Source organism: Lissotriton vulgaris, chromosome 4_2 (genome assembly GCF_964263255.1).
Source record: "Lissotriton vulgaris chromosome 4_2, aLisVul1.2, whole genome shotgun sequence".
NCBI classification, from domain to species: domain Eukaryota; kingdom Metazoa; phylum Chordata; class Amphibia; order Caudata; family Salamandridae; genus Lissotriton; species Lissotriton vulgaris.
In genome coordinates this window covers 12,991,263-13,013,889 of record NC_141692.1, presented here as the reverse complement: position 1 = coordinate 13,013,889, position 22,627 = coordinate 12,991,263, and the positions used below count along the sequence as shown (strand labels likewise).

Sequence of the window (22,627 nt, the reverse complement as noted above, 5' to 3'; positions counted from 1 at the left end):
TCATCTCCTACGCTGATGACACTCAACTGATCCTTTCACTCACCAAAGACCCTAACACCGCCAAAACCAACTTACACGAAGGAATGAAAGAAGTTGCCGAGTGGATGAAGCACAGCCGTCTGAAACTGAACTCAGACAAAACAGAAGTCCTCATCTTAGGCACCTCCCCCTCCGCCTGGGATGACTCTTGGTGGCCAGAGGCCCTTGGAAAAGCACCCATCCCGATGGAGCACGCACGGAACCTGGGCGTCATCCTGGACTCCTCACTTTCGATGACCAGACAAGTCAACGCCGTTTCATCATCTTGCTTCAACATTCTTCGCATGCTCAAAAAAACATTTCGCTGGATCCCCACCGAAACTAGAAAAACGGTCACCCACGCACTGCTCACGAGCCGCCTGGACTACGAAAACACCCTATACGCCGGTACCACCGCAAAACTCCAGAAAAAACTCCAACGCATCCAGAACGCTTCAGCCAGGCTCATACTAGACATCCCGCGTAAAGAACACATCTCTGGTCACCTGAAAAAACTCCACTGGCTCCCCGTAAATAAGAGGATTACTTTCTGCCTCCTTACCCACGCACACAAAGCACTTTACGAACTTGGACCCGAATGCCTCAACACACGACTCTCCTTCTACACCCCCTCCCGCCAGCTACGATCCTCCAACCAAGCCCTTGCCACTGTACCTCGCATCAACAAAACCACCATGGGAGGTAGATCCTTCTCCTACCTGGCAGCTAAAACCTGGAACTCACTTCCCACTCACCTTCGCCTTACTCAGAACCACCTAGCATTCAGAAAGCAACTTAAAACTTGGATATTCGACAAGTAATCCCCCACCCTTCTTCAAGCGCCTTGAGACCCTATGGGTATGTAGCGCGCTATATAAATCTCTTGACTTGACTTGACTTGACTTGACATTGGTATCCTGCCGGAATTCTGCGAATGTTTTAGCGATTTCGCAAATCTGTGTTTGCGAATTCGCATTTTAGATGGTGAATTCCGATTTTGGAAATTGCGCCCACGATAGCTTTTTCACAGATATTGCAGGCGCAATTTTGCTTCATGAATCAGGCTGAAAGTCCCTAAACACAGAGAGCATAAATTCTCAGACTAACAGGAAAAAAGATATTCGTGCCATACTGTTAAATAACCCACTGTGTAATCTAAACAGATCAGAAAAAACAAATTGTCTGCTTATTATACCAAGGTATATTTTTTCATTTTATTAAATACAATACACATCAAAACTCATTTTTACTCAAGAGTAGTCATATACATAAAAAAGATTACAGGTTAAAATCAAGTAATAAATTTCATTACATAAAAAAATTTACATTATACAGGTTACAATATTTGAGAAGGTAGTTGTCGAAGCAGCGTTTCGGTATTTTTTAAAAAAAATGCTCACATCTTCTTCAGGACAGTTTCTAAACAGTAGAACACACAAAGTTACTTATATAACCAAGTTACATTCTTTTAGCAAACAATACACAGTGTTTTTACACAAGTGGTCAGTAGGCAGATTCTAAGTTCATTTTATCTTGTATATCATTTAGACCTCTCAGTGTAATTCATAATTATCATCTGTAAAACCTAAACCCTTGTACAGTCTACAAGTGAATATCAATGAAAAATATATTTAAAATGTCAATAGGGGACTCCTGATCACCCTATAGCCTGTCATCATTGCTAAATCAACATTTTGGAGTAATCTATAGTCTGTCTACTCACTCTCTGGACTTTGACTATAATAATGAAAAGTCACTTATCGTATTGGCAATTGTTACGATGTAGACGCCACTCAGGGATTATCTATACATTTTAATAGTCAATTCCCTGCTGTATTATCCACACAGATTACATACCTCAAAAAGTGGACACTTTAGGAGATGCTCTTAGGAAAGACTGGAAGGGTAGATTTGGTGATGAGCCCTTTGTTGGATGTGTGCTAGAATCTGCTACTCACATCCATTGGTCTGGTCATACTAAAACTCAGAGGTGTACACCTATTACAGTTCTATGTTTTAAAATACAATGTACTCAATATCGGTAAGATACGAGTAGAATTCTACCTCAGATTGTAGTTATCATTTCTCTATTCATCCAGGGAGCCACCGATCTTTATGGGTAGATTCAGGATAAAATCTAAAAAGATAATATTAAAACTAAAGTCGTGGCTTCTACGTTTTTATTTATAGCTACAGCTGTAGATTTGTGACTAACAGTCTCAGAAAATTACTTACCAATAATAAATCATACAATGGTTTCTGTCGCCGCAGCCTTTATTGAAATACTGCTTATATGGACGGCATATGGTACTATTGATTGTACTCTAAAAATATGATTGGTAATTAATATCCAATCTGCAGCAAAAGAAAAAATATTGTGCTTAAAATCTATTTAAAAGACTGCATTATCATTTAATATCTCTAGTTTATCTTCCGCTTTTCATTATTGCCCATTCCGCAAAGTACTCAATTTGTTTGGGGTATTAAATAATTCTATTTTTGGATTAATAGCCCCAATTGTAGTGAGCTGGTATCGTCCGTTCTACTTCGTACAAATTCATCAAGTCAGAGGCGTACCACTGTTCTACACTCACTGTATGGGTAGGTCGTGTCTATGAATCAAATGTACGGTCTGTGACCACCCGATCCCGTTGAGTAATATTAATTAAGGGGCCACAAGTACTCGGTATTAGCCTTAACATTTGGTGAAAACAAACTAGCTAGACATAGCTGTTCCAGATAAGGTTGTTATTGCGGATCATATAGGGGTGACACGCTATGGGGGTTGTCGGGTCTTAATTCCAAGTCACGCAACCAATTTACTATCGCTCTCTCATTCTCGCCTCCTATTGTACCGCAGTGCACATGCTTACTGTGATTTAAAATGATGGCCTCCCTGCTCCCTCTGGCGTGAAATTGGCTAATACCGAGTACTTCTGGTCCCTTAATTAATATTACTCATATGTAAAACCATCATAAAAAACTCGAGATCATGCAAGAAAGAGGGTCCCCAATTATGGAAGTTTGCTCACACATGTGTGTCTACTGCATACATTCTGACATTTCTCTAATTGATCATTCAGTCTGTGGATCAATCTATTATAAGTTATACTTTTCTTGTAACCATCTCTCGATGTCAGGGCTATTGTTGATCCTCCACAACATAAACATACAAACTTTTGCTATAGCCACAGCCATTGCAAACATCTACGTCTGCGATATGAGATTTCTAGATATTTGCTTGAGTCATGGAAGATGACTTCTTGCCTTGTACAGTCTCTATCAGTGCTTGCCAAACCTCTGTTATGCCATGTTAGAGTATTTTTAGAGCTCATGCCTGCCCCAACAATGGGGCGTCCCAGTGGTAGATATGGAAAAGGCAAGACCGGCAGGTGAAGGCTAATTTAGAAAGAGAATAGCGAGGTCTCCAGGGCCCCTCTGAAGGCCCAGTGGTAATGGATACAACTGGTAGAAGAAAGGCAGAGAGTTCCATATACTGGGGGCTTTTGCCTAGAAGTGTTCACCGGATCTTCTCCCCCTGGGCACATAGGCTAAGTGGAAGTTTGCTAAGTGCAAAACACGAGAAGGGGCATAGGGGCGAAACCAATTAGCTAAGAAGGTGGGGCCAAAGCCTGTGCTGTTTTTATGAGAAATACATAGGGCCTTAAATGAAATTCTCTGCTCCACTGGGAGTCAGTGCATTTGGCGAGTACCACTAGAACTAGAGCAATGCTTTGGAAGAGCAAAAAAAAACCATGCTGGTGCATTTGGGACTCCCTGTAGCCTTTTGATCACCGTCTTTTTAGACCCAATGATCAAAGCATCGATTAGTCTACCCTAGACAAAATGGTGGACTGGATGATCATCTGAAACGTATGGGAGTGAAAAAGTCCCAGAATCGTCTTTGGGCATCATAAGGGTCCAAAACAGATGCCTGCTAATGATTTTGCATCAAAGGACAAGGCACTGTCTACCCAGACTCCCAGGTTCTTGGCTGCAGTTTTAGACTGTGGGGACAGTCCTAGAGAGAGGGGCCCCCAGTGGTTGCCCCGTAGGTGAGTATCTCTCCCCAGGAGATGCATTTCAGATTTATTAGAGTTTAGCTGGAGGCAATTGGCCAGTATCCACTCATAGATGGCTACGAAGTCTTCTTGAAATGTGACAGAATTCTGTGTAGGGTTGTTTGAGAAAGAAAACACCAGCTGTGTGTCATCAGTGTAGAATACCAGTGTGATGTTGCAAGATTTACCAACCAAAGCAAAAGGAAGGATGTAGATATTGAACAGAGTGGGCCTCAATGCAGAGTCCTGGGGGACCCCATAGCATAGCAATTGAGCATGGAAGTGGTAGGTTGGACAATGACTTGGAAATAACTGTCAGATAGGAAGGAACTGAACCAGGAAAGAGATATACCACCAATACCAATCCCTCACAATCGGTGCAACATAATCTTATGAGAGACAGTTTTGAATGCTGTGTTCAGATCGAGTAGGATCAACGTAGAGGATCTGCCATCATCCAGTGAGACACATAGAAGTTATGTGACTGCCTGCAGAGCAGATTCCTTGCTGTGCTGGTGTCTAAAACCATTTTGGTAGGGATCCAAAATAGAGTTAGATTCCAGAAACTGGATCAGAGTCGCATTGATGTGAGATTCGGTAATTTTAGCAAGAAAAAGAAGCAGAGAAATAGGGTAAAGGTTTTCAGGCTTAGAAGTGTTTTTTTTAGCAGTGTAATAACTTGCATGTTTCCACAATTCTGGTACCAAGGCTGTGGACAAAGACAGATTTATCAGTTCTAGACAATCTGCAACTTTAGAAAAAGTCAGGTCTGAGAGTATGTCGTCAGGGGAACTCAACTCTACTTTGTTGAATAGAGTTGCAAGATTCTCAGAGGAAATAGGGGGGAATGAAAAGAGGGATGGGGAAGGGTATCTTAAGGACAGCACCAAATGTGAGTATGAATACTTGCTATCAGGTCCAGAATTTTTGTAAACGTTCCCTACTTTCCCGATGAAATACTTGGCCAGTTCTTCACACTGAGTGAGAATATAATATGCTCTGCAGCTACAAATTTTTTTCATTATGCCCTTTAGAAGGGAAAAAATAGTGGTAGTAGGTTTGCTGCTTTTTTAAAATTTTGTTTGTAGAATGAACCACACTTCCAAGATTAATGTGTTTATAATAAGCCTTAATGGTGTTTCTGTAGTTTGTTTTGGCTGCGAGTTCATATGATTGTCTCCAGAATCGTTCTAGCACGTTACAATTTTTTCTACCCAGGGTCAAGTACTCATTACACCAAATATTGGCCTTTTAGAGTGAGTCAGTTTAGCAGAAATGCACCTGCCTAGCATCTGAGTGTTCCAGCCCTGGAAGGAGCTATTAGCTGCCTCCATGTCAGAAGAACATATGGCGCTCTGAGTGCCAAGGACTTCACAGAATTTATTGGAATCAAGCTAATGCCAAGGGCATTTTTTCAAAGGAGTATGATGCTGCTGTAATTTAGTGCCTTCAAGAATTATAGATATAGAAATAAGAACGTGCTCAGTCCAAGTCATAGAGGGTCTGGACCTTTAGAAAGGGAATATTAGAAAAGACAGGGTCCAGAACGTGTCCAGCCCGATGTGTGGCCCCTGAAACCGACATGGTACCATGGCTCCTAGGAATTATTGATATTGGTGTCTAGGTTTGATTCAAGATGAAGGTTCAGATCACTTACAATATTAAAATTTTATGTTTTCACCAGCAGGGTGGTAACCGCAGTCGTCAGTACTTTTCTGAATACTTTGGATGGACTTGGCGTGCAGTACATAAACAGATCTAAGAATGTGAACTTATCAGTAAGAGTGATATTAAAAAGAGCACTTTCACAGTCAGAGATATTCTCAGGGATAAAACTGCAGGTGTCGGATTCTTTAAAAATGGCTGCTGTGCCCCCCCCTTCCTTCCATTCTATCATGGTGTTTCATGGCGTATCCTGTGGGTAGAGACAGAGCCGGTATTGCAGCAGAGTCCTGAGTAAGCCAAGGTCTCTGTTAGTGCAATATATCGGGGTCAGCTTGGCTCTGATGCTCTGCTCTATCACCATACTGGGGATCCTCTTCCAATCCCTGTCTCCGTGTGTGTCACTAGGGTGCACTGCACTATTGCTCAAATTCTCTTGGCATTCAATAATTTATGGCTTCCATGGTCCATTTTGACATAGGCATGCTCTGCAACATTAGGAACATTTCAGGAGTAGATGCTGCTTCTGTACTGCCAATGGTATCCCTGGGTTCGGGCCAATCTGTCATGTTGCCATTTGCAGTCTTTGGAACATGAAGGCTTACTACACACCCAGGTTGCTGGCTTGCATTCCATATGACTCGCCAGCCCAACAGACCTCTACTCCCATGTCGCGGAGTCTCCCCTGACACTGGGCTGCACCATGGCCTCCATCGCTTCCTCAATAATCAGCTCCAGCCTTAGTCGACCTCAGAGGGTGGGCATCTGTTATTTCGCTTACAAAGGACCTCAGGTATCCTGCCCTCTGACTCTGATCCTCTCCCTATTCTCCAAGTGCTCTGGAAAGATCTTCCAATGGGCCCACTCACCACTTGATTTTAACTTCGGAGTAAATAGCCCTCACTACACATGTGTTTGAGTCTGCATCGGGACACCAAAAGCGAGGCACCTTCAAACATCAGTAGAAAGCTGCCATTCACCCAGAGCCTAGCTCCACCCCTCACTAGTGTCTAAATGTATTTGAGCAGCTGCCAATGGAGAGGCTGAGGCCTCAGCGCCAAGAAACCGCATGGTGATCGAGCGCTCTATAGGTCCCTTAACTTCAACTTAAGCTGTTGCCTTGAAAGACAGGCTTGACAAGGAGAGGAAGTGGCGAACTGCTGCACTTCTTATTACTGCTTTGTCCCTTCTCTACAAAATGTCTTTCTCTCTAAGGGCAGAGGAGTCTACATTTGTCAGTGAGCTCTACATCTGCTCATAGTTTCAAAATTTCAACAAGGGAGTGGAAATTGAAAAACAAACAACATGCTTCTTAATGGTTGGTTGATTGCTTTATTTCGATATGCATATATCATAAAAGCATTACAAAAATATAAAACAGCATATCATAAATGTGACTGTACATTGGAATAAAAAGGATAAAAACACAATTGATCAGAATAAATTAAATAAAAAGAATTACATTGATATAGACAGTCTTTTTAGTCGAATCAACCAAGCCCATTTTAAAAACTTGGATACGGCACAGACAATGGGAGGGGCTGTGTTAGTTAGTAAAATCCGGAGGGCGACCAAGTACTGCCGTGTGCCCAGTTCTCTACAAATTGGTTTAAGCCAGCGTGATCTAGGGCGCACATAGTCCGGACATTCAAAAAGAAAGTGTGGCACAGTTTCGGGTTTGTCAGAACATAGGGCACAATGGCGTGAAGCTGGCTGAGACTTATTCCACCGGGAGCAAAGGTCGGCAAGGGGTAGGGTTCCTAGTCGGAATTTAATATATAGAGTCCGGTCCATGGCGATGGTAATAAAATCCATGTAGGGCTCAAAGGCAGCAACGTCTTTTATTTTCAAAAATGCTGTGGTGGCATTGCAGTGACGCTGATTGCTGATGCACTTCGAGGAAACCCATTCCCAATATAGTTTTTTTAGGGGACTCCTTTGGGGGGGCTGAGTGGTTGGACCAGCAAGGCCCCAAGCCTATGTCCCCTAACAGATGTTTGATGTCCCTAAGTCATTTGATCTTCTGCCAACCATCAGAGCGCATCACCTCTGCTAGCCCGTCAGCGTAGGATTTTAACTCCGGAACCCTCCACAAGCGAGCCCAAAGCAAGAGAGGGCGAAGGCGAGCCTGGTCCCTAATTGCTTTGCAACCTACATCCATTAAGGCCGGAACTGTCGGAGTACTCATCAGGATGGCAAGGAGGTCCTTGATAAATTTATTCTCTGCCTTGCTCAGAGACTCCATATTACCTAGGCCCCACAGTTCGGCTCCGTAGAGTGACGCAGATACAGTTCGGGCTTTATAAATGTCTATTAATGGGGCAACACAGTGTTTTGTTGAATTGCTGTACTCCTTAAGGAGGGCCCCCCCGCCCTTTTATGACCGACTGTCATTTTGTTAATGTGGGCGGTCCAGCTCATCGCATCGCTTAGACGGATTCCCAGGTAGTCGAATTCTGCCACTCTTTCAAGGGGGGTAGAGTTCAAAATGGGGGGACGGCCAAGTTTACGGGGGGGTGCATGACTAAATACTTTGTTTTGTCCACATTGATGACTAATCCTCTGATAGTGTAAAAATCCTGGAAGCGGTTCAGGAGTTTCTGGAGGCCTTGGGGAGTTTTCGAGATGAGGAGGGTGTCTTCTTAATAGCATTGTCAATATTTGAAGGTGAAATCAATACTCCAATCTGGTGCCTGCGATTGTCTGCTGGCTGAGGTCATAAGCCTGCTTTGTCCATGCCCTACAATATCTCTGTCAGTTGTGTCACGGTGGATGTACAAATGGGTCAGTTAAAAAAACACTCAACACATTGGCAGAGACACTTTTTACTCAAAACCCAAGGGGTATATTGCACGCTAATGCACGGCTGATACACAGGTTTTTTGTTGCCTCAATTCTCCCAGAAATGGAGAGCACAGAGCCTCATTTACAAATAATTGGCTTAGGACAGCACTGCAAGTCATTTTGCTGCACTGCCATGCACCAAGTCGAAAGGCAGGAATGCTCTGTATGTAAATGATATGGCGCATTCCTCTCCTTCCAGCTAGTGCCAGTGAACAATTAGCAATTGAGCACCAACGCAAGCACCCTTGCACCATGGTACAAGCTTGTCTGTGGTTGGCATGATTATTTTCATTCAGGAAGAGGCGCCTTCCTGCACAACAATAATCACAAGCAGTGTTTTTCTCATTCTATCTATGCTACAGAAGTCAGTGCACCTGCTCTGGGACGGCATTTTTGGTGGTGCCAGAGGTTTAAGTGAATTTGTAAATCTGGGGCAAATTCCGCGGGTGTTGATTGGGAACACCCACAGCAACTCCCATGGAACACCTCCTTGATGCAAATTAAGGTAAGGCAGTGCTTTGAGCTGCCGTGCCTTACTCTATATCTATGAGGCCATGCAAAACCACTCCTCATAGATATGATTGAGAGGCCTGTGCCACCAGAGAGTCATGAAAAGATATGCTGCAACACTGTTGTCCTCTAGTAAATGAGTGACACAATGTACAGGTCTAGTGAGTTACTAAAACATACACTATTCTGCAGCAGTCAATAGAAAATAATTTCTATTCTGGGCAAAAATAGAGTAAAAAAATCTATGCCTCATATTTGAACATAATATTTGTTTGATTTTCATACAAAGTGTGGTGTTTAATGCAATTGTTGTTAGGTTGGGAGTATTTAGCCTAGATTTTACACCCCTTTTCTGAACAGAATTAGGCTTCTCAATTCCTGTCTTGCGTTATTTCAGTGCCTGCCGCAGATGAGACCCCCAATGGATATAAATGTAAAGATTGCTTCACTGACCAGGCCTTGGATGCCTGCACATCACCCAGAGAAGTTCAGTGCACGGGGACGCATAATACATGCGCCAGCTTCCACGGAACAGCCTCCATACCTGGTGAGTTAAACCAATGTTTTGTAATTTTGAGCTATATATCGCATTGCAACAATCCTCTTGGTTTCTAGTCCTTTCTTTCTAACTAAATGCTGTTCACGCTAATTCATTTGAATTATTTTCGCAGAATCCAACTGAATGTCTTCAGCGTGCTCGGTTCCACAAAACGCAAAGGAGAAATTATATCCCACTGATAATGTGGTATTTGGGTAGCTCAAACCTAGACGAAAAAACAACATTGTTCTGTAGAGGGTCGAATGCAATCTAAACAAAGGCTAAGCTTAGAGTGTTTGCCAAACTGAATCTAAGACATGTAAGGCCAGATTTACGATTGTATTGTATTGTCCTTGCATTATGCATGGTGTTGTAAGGGCAAAGCAATCCTTAAGTCAGATTCACCAACGTCCACAAGGCCACCTTGCATGGCCTGCAAATCCGGAGTAATGTGAGGGGATGAAAGTCAAATGTCTTGCTCTACTCTGCCCTGGGGAGGCGTTCCTTGTGTGGAGTGTGGATGTTCCCACGGATCCACCCATGGATTTTGGGGCATTCCCAGATATACCAAGACTGGTAAACCAAGGAGTTCTTCACAAAAGCCAACGAATTGCTGTTGGAGGCACGACAAGAATAAATATCTCTATTATTTCCTCTTTCCACATGTACTGCATTCTGCAGTACACTTAAGGGGAGAATAACACCTCTAAATGTGTCCCCTCCTGCCTACAATGCAACGGTAACTACTCTTGCCCTAGGCTGCACTGAATGAGAGCAGTTATGCACGATATCTTTATAAGCTGTCTTTCTGAGTTCCGCTGCATCAAAGTTTGATAAATCTGACCCTCGGAATGTGAGTATCTCAGTATCCAGATAGCTGCTACTGCCCTGTACTACAACCAGGTCATCAGTCTCACTTTCAGCCTGTTAAAGACGATGCACATGGCTTCTAAAGCTTTTAGGTGATATGGCCACCCCTTCCTTAGAATAACACAAACACCCCACAGTAGTCAGCTGTGTTCTTTTGCATTTCTGCTGCAAATCTTAAGTTGAGTAAGCCTTCTGCTGTATCGTGAAAGCTCAGTTCCTACTGCCAGAAGGATCCCTATTAGAACAGTCGTAATGAGTAAAATCCAAATAACACACCATGACATCTAGTCACAAAGGACAACAGAGCTATGCGTATTTATGTATGTGAAAACGTCTTTGGTATGATTGAGCAGAGTGAGTCCCAAGGACAGTCTTGTAGGCTGGTTTCAAATCCTTCAATCAATCTTTATTCAGTTTACACATGAAATAATAAAAATATAATATGTACAGTTATTGCATCGGTGTCCACAGGGACAACATGGAAAATGTGTTGTAATGGGGTTCCATTTCAAGGATAGACTCCTTAAACCAGTGTCCCATTCTGGGTGCGATCATAAAATATATTGTGTTCCAAGGAAAACTGGTGAACATAAAGTGATGAATAAATACAACTGAGTGCCTCCTCCAGATAAAGATCAAGCTGAGACTGTTTACTTAGATATCTCACACCCTTCCCTGCAGCCAGAGTGATCCCTCCTAATTTACATATCAGCTCTACATTTGAAAGAATTATGTTAATTAATGGCGCCGTCATCAGAGTACAAACATAAGCCTAGGAGAATATGAAAAGTTCTAATAAAATCCAGTCAGAGTATTTTAAAAAGAGAGAGACAAATAAAAAATGAGTGATTTGTTCAGAGTGGTTTCAGATTTATCCCAGATAGAATATATATCTCCATTGGTTGTCATCTGATGGTATCCTCAGTATGAGGTAGTCCCGGTTCTGTGTGGCAGATAAACCCAGAGGTACAGCAAGCAATCTTAAAACCATAGGACCAGGCCCAAATTTAGAGGCAAATCAGAAAATTGAACAGACGATTTTTAAGCTGCTGGTTCTTGAGCATTATTTAGGGTTTCCAATTTCCAGAGCCTTCAAATACAACCCTCAGTTTAAAAAATGTATTATTTGTGGATGTCTGTAAACTTTAAAGGAACATTGTTGTGTTTGAAAACTCCTTCACCATAAGTCATTGTGAATGTTATATTAAGGATCACCTTTAAATTGAAGCTTTTCATAAACACAAAATAAAAATCAAGGAGCATTTACAAACCATTCACTGTATGTGCCATGAGAACAGCAACATCTGTGTTCTTAAGGCCGGGAATTGGACAGGTACCAATCCTTCTCAAGTCTAAAGAGGTGTTATCAGTAGGTTCAGTTCAAGACTGTTTATGTAGATACTAGCAGCCCGTCCCGACGTTGTCTGAGTATGAATTGCTGCCGGCCAGTAGTATATTGTTTTGTAGGATTTCGTTCTGATAGCATTTCGGTCCCGATTCACAGTGCGTGTTCAGTAGTGTGTGAACTCGAGTTTCCCTACTTTATTTTTCCTTGCAATATTATATAGCGCAAACTCGACAACATGGCATGAGCACAATTTACATTACAGAAGAACACATTCATTTGTGGTTGGCACGGGGAGGCAACGCGATTTGCCTGGAATCACAGGATGTTGAGCTGATGCCGAGATTCGAACGTAGCTCTCCAGCTCTAAAGTTCACAATTCTAGAACTTGTGGCAGGAGGTGTGTCTAAAAGTGTATGTCGGTGCTGGCCATCAATGAGAGAGACCTGTGCATTTTTCAAATAGGTGTTGAAAAAATATGAGTATGTTGCTGGGGATGTGGGCCACCGTGCCACCAATGTGCTTACCGGGGGAGGGTAAACACCCATTATTCCTCAACTTTTTTTCCGCATACCATCACTCCGCATACTTTCATTACGAAAGTACCATGACTCCGCAATGCCATTATAACGCATGGCATTACATTTGATATGCTTTTACCACGCATACATTTACAACGAAATTCGTTGTAAATGCATGAATGGTAAACGCATGTTTTTTTTAATGTTTGGAAAAGGTAAGTATGGGTATAGGAGTATATGTTTTGGGGTACTGAGGTATATGTTTTGGGGTGTTTGCGTATTTTAAGGGTTCAGATATAGTTTTGGGTTTTGGGGTACAGGGGTATTTTTACAGTTCAGGGCTAGATTTGGGTTTTGGGGTACAGGGGTATTTTAGGGTTCAGAGGTAGGTTTGGGTTTTGGGGTACAGGGTTATTTTTCGGGTTCAGGGCTAGGTTTGGGTTTTGGGGTACATGGGTATTTTGAGGGTTCAGAGGCAGGTTTGGGTTTTGGGTTACAGGGGTATTTTGAGGGTTCAGGGCTAGGTTTGGGTTTTGGGGTACAAGGGTATATTTAGGGTTTAGGGATAGGTTTGGATTTGGGGTACAGGGTATATTTATAGGGTTAAGATGGGTTAGTGTTTAAGGGTGTTGGGGTATTTTAAGGAGTAAGCGTTTGTTATGATTATGGGGTGCAGGGGTATTTAAAGGGAGCAGGGTGGGATTAGCACACGATATGAGACATGGCATGAAGGGCGTAACGTACCACACGCCCTCAGCGTTTGTCACGCACCCAGCACAAGCCCACAACACAACGCAGACACGCCCCCAAGGGACTACTTTGCTGGCACTGTTCTTTTACCTTTTAAATGTATATGATGGGTGTCTTCATAGCCTATGTCCGTGTGCTGCAACTGCCCTTTCGCACGCTGTATTGGGTGTTGTGATTGGTGCTGTGGTTCCAGAGATTACCCGCCTCAAAGGTTTGGGCGCTCACTTTATTATATTAGTATGGATGGAAAATCTGAGCTCTTTGGAACTTTGGACCAGGATGGGCATGATTCTTTTCCTATATGGAAAAAATATTTATGTAGCAGTATTGTGAATGACTGACTAATGACTGTGTGTTTTTCCGCAGGTGAAACTGTGAAACAGTATAGCCTGAAAGGATGTGTTTCTCAAGATTACTGTGAATTATTCCACTTACCAGCGACCCAAGTCTACAGTTATGATTTACAGTGCTCACCTGCTGAGAAGCTTTGAGACCCTTATTCAAACCTCTGATGCAATCTTACACCAGCTTAGTAATATTCAGTAGAAACATTCCTACAGTTTTACATGTCCCTGAAATGCAGAGTCTTTTCTTGTGAAGAGGAACAATATAATAATGCAGCAGATGAACGTTTGCCAGCCTCCCAGGGACACGGAATACAAGGAAGCAATGCGCATAGTACTGTTCATGCTGCCATGCTGTTTACGTACCAATGGCCTTTATATACAGCCATGTATAGCACCTGGGCACCTCACCTGATGGTTATGTCTATGCATATCCTACCAAGAAATATAAATGCAGATATTACCTCTGTGTGTTGACATGTGATACACAAAGAGTGTAACACATTGCTGCATGCTCAAACACAGGCTGATTTTTGAATTTCTGACTCCTTCAGTTTTATCACTTACTTTTCACCACTAAGCACAGTTCAATTATAAACTAATATGTACCAGAACCAAATAGTATTTTTTACCCTCCTGTCTGAGATGCAGCTGGAAGTTTTGGATCACAGTATTCATAATCAGCCATTGGAGTCTGTTCTAGAGTTCATCCTTCTAATTCTCCACATTGAAGGCTCTCAGTGACCACTTTAAGAAGACTGTCAAGAATCTAACCAGCTTCTGTCAGTGAGACCTTACCAAGTGCTCCCAGACATTCCTGCTTTGTTCCTCTTTCTTAGCCTTAGAGGTAAACACCTCTGCGAATATAAGGTCATGGAAAATATCTACCACATTGTGTTGAATCTGTCAAAAGAGAAGAATGCTGAGCTATGAGTTTATATCCTTAATTGTAATGTGCTTTGTAATCGAGCAATTGGTCTGCGCTATGCTGTAGCAAAACCAGTAGCAAAAACAAAAATATATACTTGCTTTACACTTTACATTGAAAATATGAATAAACTTCAGTTGACACTGCTGCATCTACTATGGGTCTGTGATTTTTATGGATAACTAATGGTTGAGTTTTCAATAAGAGTGGTGTTGTAAAATAAATAATGTTAAATAGACCTCTATATGGAACAGTTTATGTAAAAAACAAAATGAAGTATGGTATGAACTCTATGCCAGCAATGGAATGAAGAACTTTGATGGTATCTTCATTGACATCCAATCATGGTGGATGCAGTTGCTGTCATCACTGTGAAGTTCAATATAAAATGGGTTGCACCACAGCGAAGATCAACTCTCTCGCAAGCAAATGGTAGACTTTAGGTTTGCCATGAATTTGCTCCATGAAAGTCTATGCAATTCTTAGATTTTGCAACGATGGAGTCCCAGTTTACAAATCTGGGTCTACCATTAAATGATTAAGGCTTAATATTTTGATGCTAATCCCAGTATTATGTCTTTAAAACATATCTTAAATTTCCTTATCATGATTGGGGATAAAACAAGAATTTACTAGTTCTGATGCTACTTGGTCAGAAGTCTCCCCTCAAAAACTTCAAAAAACAGGTAGTTGGGGAAATAATACAGAATATAAATGGCATGACCCCCAGCAAGATATTCCACTATGACCTCTAGCTTAAATTTTACACTGTTGATGAACACCTTTTCACACAAATTGTATTTTGCATAACATATTTATCATCTCCCTTCTACGCAGCATGCAATACTTTCTTCAAATTGACTTTTTAGATTACAAGTCCTTACTGTCAAATATGGAGCACTCCCAGAGTCACATTAACACACAACAGTATTTTGTCAGCACATGGAGGTCTTAGGAGTATTGCTGTCTAACAAATCATTTGTACTCTTATATCATGCACCTATGTCTCCACTTAACATCAGCATCTGATATAAGATATTGCCTGGCCCATCATGTCATCATGATATATGTAGTTCATGACTAATGTATACCAAATCTGAGATATTAATTGTGGAACACTAGCAACACCTTGCAGACTTTCTAAGTTACATGCAGCTCAATATATTTTCCTCTCCACTGCCTTTGGTCTGTATATCTTCCCATGACTCTCCATCAAGAGGCAGATGAAAGCCCCAGACGGTGTGGTATCACTTGGACTTAACCACTACATGAAACATATATTCTCAATGGATACTTTCATGTGATTACAGGACAACCTTGTGCTCACTGATTCTTTTTCCAACACTTACTAATCTAAAATATGTTTTCCATGTTTAGAACTAGGTGATAACCCTCCCCTAGTCCCACACACACTTGACAATCTAGTCAGTCAGTCAAAGTACTTTTATTCGATTTTGATAAAAATCATAAAAAGACATTTCATACAAAAATTCATGGATACATTTACAAATACATCTAGTACATCATGTTAAAAAGGGATTAAAATGCATGACCAAGACTTTACAATACAAACTTATAAAAAACAGTTTACCTATTTAAAAAGCTATAAAATCTCTGCAATGGCAGGTGCAGTGCAAATAAGCAATTTAGTATAGAGTGAAAGGGAGTCATTATATGCTCACGGTAGGTACGTGTTTAGCTTTAATACGCGCTGCTGCGGCCAAAAAACGTCCCATACAAAAGATTATACGAATAGTACTCATCGATTGTAAGTGTAGGAGTGCCGGTTTAACTTGTCTGAAGCCCGCCTCCCTTAAAATTGGGAACAAATATTGCTTTCGGGGCACTGTGAACAGTGTACAAAACAGAACAAAGTGTGTGGTGTCCTGTAATGAATGGTTGTCGCAAGAGCACAGGGGGGCTGACGCTGGCTTGGCCCAAGATGGATAATTTCCCCGTAGGTAAGGGATCAGATTTAATCTAAATTTAGTCAGGAGGAACCTATGGAATGGTATTGTGACTATTGTAAGATAAAGTTCCATAGAGGGGAACACTTAGTTAGATAATGAGTCCTAACCGAGGGCTTCTGCAGTTCTATTTCCTCTCGGTTAGATCTTGCCAGGGACAAATATTGCCTTTTGATCGAAACTACGTCCTTGTTTGTTATTCTTTTGGGTGATTCAAAAAGTGCCAATCTTCCTAACTAATGAAATGACCTCCTCAGGTAGTCCAACCAAGGGATCTTTTTGCTGTGTTCCAGTGACATGACGTCCTCCATAATTGAGTGATTCAAGGTGACCCCTTTGTTAAGCCACGTCTTTAGCCAGTAAATCAATGGGGCCAGGTTTATCCTATCAGTAATAAAATCCAAGCCCACCTCCGAATGAATTGAATAGGTTGGAGTAGATGGGGGACTGACAGTAATGAGCGTAAAAACCTGTTCTCTGCTCTCTGGATAGAATCAAGCTGTTCATAACCCCAGATTGGCGCACCGTACGTGGCTATTGACAAGCATTTCGAGGTGTAAACCTTCAATAGGGCCTCCATTCGCCTGGCGCCCAATCTTTTGGAAAAGGCCATGAGGGCAGCCGATGACCTGGACACCGATAGGCGTTTTGCTCTAACCTGTGGGCCCCACGTCCCCCTCTCGTCAAAAAGCATCTAAATAGGGAAAAACTACCGTTCTAGAGACCTCCAGACCCTTACATCTGAAGGTTTTAATCGTCCTTTTGCACCTGTGTGCACCTGTGTGCTCCTACTACCATTGTGTGCGATTTGCCCACGTTAACCTTCATGTCCAGATCGTCCATGAAGGTACCGAATGCATCAAGCAGGCTCTGCAGAGCATTACCAGTACGAGCAATAAGAACCGCATCGTCCGCGTATAGGAGTGCTGGAATCTTAGATACTCCTACACGCGGAACATCGCCCCCAGTCTTCTCTAGGCACTTCCCCAGTCCGTTGATGTATATGGTAAACAGGAGGGGAGCTAGTATGCATCCCTGCCTTACCCCACGCCTAGAGTCGAATTTGGCACTGCATCTTCCCTCCCTGGTGACCCTGACCTTAGCGGACAGATCCTGGTGTAATGAGGCCATGAATCTAACCTGGGCCTCGTCTATCCCAATCTCCAATAACATGGCCCAGAGCTTTGTTCTGTTCACCAAGTTGAAAGCCGAGGAGAGGTCCATAAATGCTAGGAATAAGGACCCCTCCTTGGCGACCGTGTACTTGGCGATCAGAAGATGTAAATTGGAACACTGTTCCACTTGACAATCGACACTGGTTCCCATTTATGATTGCCATACCATTTGCATCTCTATGTCTTTTCTCATTTGTAACAACAAAGACAAATTCCTAGATGAGTAAAACCCAACTTTTGTGACATAGTCCTACCCACCTACAGTGGACACTGCTAATACTGGAGATTCAGAAAACAAATAAAGAGGTAACATAGTACTATTTCCTTTTATTCTAATATTTTTCCTATGTTTTTTGGAGGTGAATAGATGAATCTATAACAATGTTGTCCAATGCCACGTTTTAAATCGCAATTCCAGGAAGTCAGATTCTGCTTTTACAGCTTCAAAACTGCATGCAGTCTATTATGTACAAAATGTCAAACCTGAGAATAATGGTATTAGCACGCCTTGGTAGGTGACCGAAAGGTTTCTAGTTTGTACATCTCTAAATAAATCCAAAGTAGGTTTATAGTAAGAATAATAATCCACATTTGTAAAGCACGCACAATCACCCGCAAGGGTCTCCAGGGGCTAGGGGTCCGGCGGGAAGATTATGCAATCTATTGCCCAGAGTCATATGGTGCTGGGCTAGTCTGCTGCCAGCTCCGGGGATCGAGCCATCAGTCACCCTGGCCGCGGCGCCACACCTATGGCCAAATTAGAATGGCCGTAAGACCTACACATGATAAATTGGCTGAACTGTATCAAAAGATAAGGTACTGTTTGATATTGTCACACCTACTGAAACCCCACAGCTGGTGAGGACTACGGTGGAATTTATATCACATGCTCTTTGCAAGAAAATCATCAGTCCTGAGGTGGTGCTGTTAAAAATAGGGAAGATTTGCAACTATACTATACAAAAAACACACTGGCACATGGAAGCTCCACAGTGAAGGGGGTCATTTGTTGCTTGATTGATACTTTCAAAGTTGTGCAAATTGATGGAGGTTTGGTGAGATATAGCAGTACATTATTAAAGTTAAAAACAGTACCAATCAAATATGCAGAAAATATCAAGAAATCTATGTTAACACTGATTTTTGTTACTTTTTTTAATATAGTAGCTCCATAGATGGTGACTGAAGTGATCAGTGCTTTAGGTGGTAATGCTTATAAAGTATTGTTAATATGCAGGTGTTTAGAAAAGTAGGAAAAATTAGGTTTAACAAATAAAATAGAGCGTTTCCTGTAATGTTTTGTAATGAAGATGGCACCACTAAAGTGAGTAACTCTGGGCTTGATTTAATGTTTGATAAATGGTACTCTGTCCTTCAGCATAGTGGAGGAGTTTGCGTATTTAGGTTGGACCTTGTAATTTCTTTTATTTATGTCTGTCACTGCCAGGAAACGGTTTTCTGTATTGTGTGAGGGGGCAACATTTGTTTTCTGTTCCTTACCACCAAGATCTCCTGGAGGTGACATACAGAAAAAAAGACATAACACCTTGGACTGTCCATGATAAAGGGGATGAACAGTCTGTTGGCATTACTCTGAGTACCTCTACTCTCTTAGTCCTTCAGAGGACGATTTCCATCAACTGTACAAACAAGGGCTCCATAGACTGAAAACGTCAGTCCCACTGATTTCTAAATGAAGCCAGTGGATACATGGTTTGATGGAACACTCTTTCCATTAAACTCTGAGTCAGGACCCATGTGTCCATGGGTTGCCTGATGTTCTCCACCTTCCATGCTACGTTGATTTCAAGTATCTGCATGGAGGTTTGGTTTTACAGGTCCATCTGTGTTACATGTTTGTGAATCACTGAGCAGCCGGATGTCAAAGATAATATCATCTGGTCCTGGACTCCAAATGAATTCACTCCTTTAGCTTTCTTGGCATGTTCTACAATTTTATGTTGCAGTGCTACTAAATGGCTTCTGCACCTGGGTATCACACCTACTGGTTACCTGAAATAGTAGTGTTGGGTCAATATCTATCTGCTGCTAAGCCCACAAGCGTTCAAGAACTAATATTGTTATCTCCTAAGCCATAGTAAAGCTGTATCTGGTGCCTTGGTACATGTGCACATACCAAATAAGACTGAACTATTCATGACCATTCTTCAGTAATAATACTACCTAGGAATACTGTACCCAATAATGTCAATGCCATTCCTCGTCACACATGTCTAAAGCAGGTGGAATGTAGGTGCAGAAAAGGCCCATGATTTTCTGTAACATTGGGAAAGGGCCTGGTTATATCAGGAGCTCATGTGGTCTTCTAGATTCTAGGCCAAAAAACATAATGGCTGGTAGATGGGGAGTTAATACTACCTGTCCATGGAAATACACTAGTATTAAATTACCCTATGAGAAATCGGATTGTTGGGTGACTTGGATGTGAACCCCAGTCAAGCAACATCCACAATATATTGGAATATGAACCACAGAAAGCCACAAAATTAACCTGTGATTAACCCTGGGTAGCTTGGCACTCAAGCATTCAGGCTTTAACGTAGAGGCAATGTGTAAAGTATTTATGCAGCACAGATACAGTAAGTTAGAGAATAAAACCCATTCGAAAAACCCCTCAGCTGCTTCTCAAGCAAAAGCTGCTTGAGCGCTCCATTTGAGAAAGGTACTACATTGGAGCCATTGTGTCCAGAAGGCGTGCGAATGAGCGCAAAGTCTCACTGGAGCTCGCTAGAAGTGTAAGTGAGCCAGAAGTCTTGTGTTCATTCGCAAGAGGCCCGAGGATAATGTGGCACTTGTGAGTGAGTGGCAAAAACAATTTAGAGCAGACAAATGGTAAGAAAACTCAGCATGGCACCCGAAAGGCAAAATTCAGGAACCCTGTGCTTCTCCATGAAGTGTTAGGTGCCCGAATTCTGCAAACTCAATGAGTGAAGCAGGGTTTTATGCCTGGGCATCTTTGCGTTTGTGCATTTTCCCCAATGTTTGTACATATAACCATTGGTACCCAGTAAACTAAAATATTCACATAATTCGCAACAAATAATCCAATTTCTTAGTGAAAAAATAATACACTAAAAGAAAAGGAGTAAGATCATGAACAACTAATGAAAGTAAACACAATTGTATTTCTCACACTAGTTAGAGTGACATTAACCTCACTCATTATGGTTTAGTGGTTAAAAATGTGGCATAAATGTGGTACCACTGTTACCAATTGAATGTGCACATATATAGCTGTGTATTCAGTCCCATTGTATTGTAGGCAGCACTATGGCCTAGTTTTTGCATGTCAGATGCAAAAAAAGCCTCAATGCAGAATTGAGCTTACGGATAAACTGATAATATGTGCAGACAGCACATTGTTTGAATTGGGTTTTGTACATTGTATTTACGTGACCGTACATAAGTGTTAAAATAAAATAAATGTCACGTATGCCAATACCAGATTATTACTCGGTAGTGTTGGTTTTAAATAGGATAAAACAAATTTAGATCACAATTATGAATATGTTTGTTAAATTGCATGTTTCACACAGGATAAAATATTGTCATGTGTTGAATATATGGATTAGAGACAAAAGAGATTGAAAGCGTAACAATAACATTGTAAGAGCTAATTGTGCATTACTCAAAGTAGTCAAACAGAGTCGTTAAACTATATTGTATCTAAGAAATCTCTAGCAGCAATCTCCGATACAAAAATAGAGGTTTTCTCTTTGTAAACAACATTTAGCTTGGAAGGATTCAATAAGAACGCTAAGGCTCCCTTGGCTTGGAACTGGGATATTGAGTGACGAAAATGCCACCTCTGTTGCCTGGCAATAATCTGGGCGAACAAAAAACTCAACCCCCTTCCCCTTCCTCTTGCAGTCTGGTCTGGCTAAGTCGTATAGAGCTTCAAAGGATAAAAATGTATTTAAACAGATCAAAATCGCTCTAGGTTTCTTATCAATAGAGTTGTTGCCAGAGCGTTTGTGGAAGGGGAATCGGTGTACTCTTTGTAGTTCGAGCTCCCATCTCCATTGGGTTAATTCGGGGAAAGCTTCAGAGAATAGCTCTTGATCATACTGACGGATGTTGCTTCCTTCAGAACCTTCACGGATGCCTAAGAATTGAAAGTTGTTTCTCCTCGCTCTATTCTCTAGATCAATGAATTTCCAATTAACATCATCTCTAAGAGCTGTTAATAAGGCAACTTCCGCCTTCTGTTGCACCATTTCGTCCTCAACTGAAGAGATTCTGGTCTCCACCTCGGCAACCCGTATAGACAGTTCATTAGTTGTCTTGATGACCCGGCGTACTGTATTCTGGAGTTTACGGACCGCTCCTTATGTTTGCAAAGCCTCCGCTTTTGTTTCTTCCCGATGCAATGTAATTGCTTGGAGAATTGTGGCCAAAGAAATATCAGTCTCGGTCTCAGATACAGTCTCAGTCTCATGGCCGACACAAACATTAGAGACATGGGGGGAAGCATTCTCAAAAAGAGACTCGGACTCGATAGATTCAAGTGCTAGGCGGGTAGATCCAAGAGACCCAGGTTCCATCGGGGGCGGGGCCAGCATAGGAGACCCATCATTTTCAGCATATTCAATGGCAGACGATCGTTGCCCGGACACAAGGGTTTTAGGAGTAGCCTTACGCACTGTATTTCCCTCTGTAAGGCTACATTCATCCTCCTCCAAAGGCGCCGAGCTAGACAAGCTTCTATCATCAGCCCAATCAATTTTGTTGCTGTCAGTGCCTAATATATCAGATAAATCGGACATCAAATAAGATTTGCCTGCAGAGTCCCCTGAGTCTACATCCTGCATACCTTGTTGCAGCGTCCCGGTCCCTGTCGTAGCCAGGTCCATCTGTAATGAATTGTTTCCAGAGAAGCGGGGAGGAATATCATCATCACTTCCCGTGACTGTCACTGCAACCGCCTTTTTAATCCCATTACTAGCTGGTGCCTCTGTAATTTTTTGTTTTTGTTTTTGATAAATATCAGATTGATTGTTTTGTGGTTCAGCAGTCTCAAACATAGCAGCATCTTCCAAAAGATTCTTACCCTTACATTGGGTCCTATTTTGG

General features: G+C 41.9%; 1 protein-coding gene across 2 annotated transcripts in view; it reads left to right on the top strand.

Moving 5' to 3' along the window:
- The window catches only part of LOC147718130 (phospholipase A2 inhibitor and Ly6/PLAUR domain-containing protein-like), a 31,896-nt gene extending 18,265 nt beyond the window's left edge, over positions 1 to 13,631 (top strand). For both annotated transcript variants that reach the window (XM_086919203.1, XM_086919202.1), the window contains exons 4-5: positions 9,493 to 9,642; positions 13,486 to 13,631. In XM_086919203.1, coding sequence (XP_086775329.1) covers positions 9,493 to 9,642; positions 13,486 to 13,610 — 275 coding nt within the window. In that variant the 3' untranslated portion in view covers positions 13,611 to 13,631. The remainder of the gene's footprint in view (positions 1 to 9,492; positions 9,643 to 13,485) is intronic.
- The last annotated feature ends 8,996 nt before the right edge of the window (positions 13,632 to 22,627 follow it).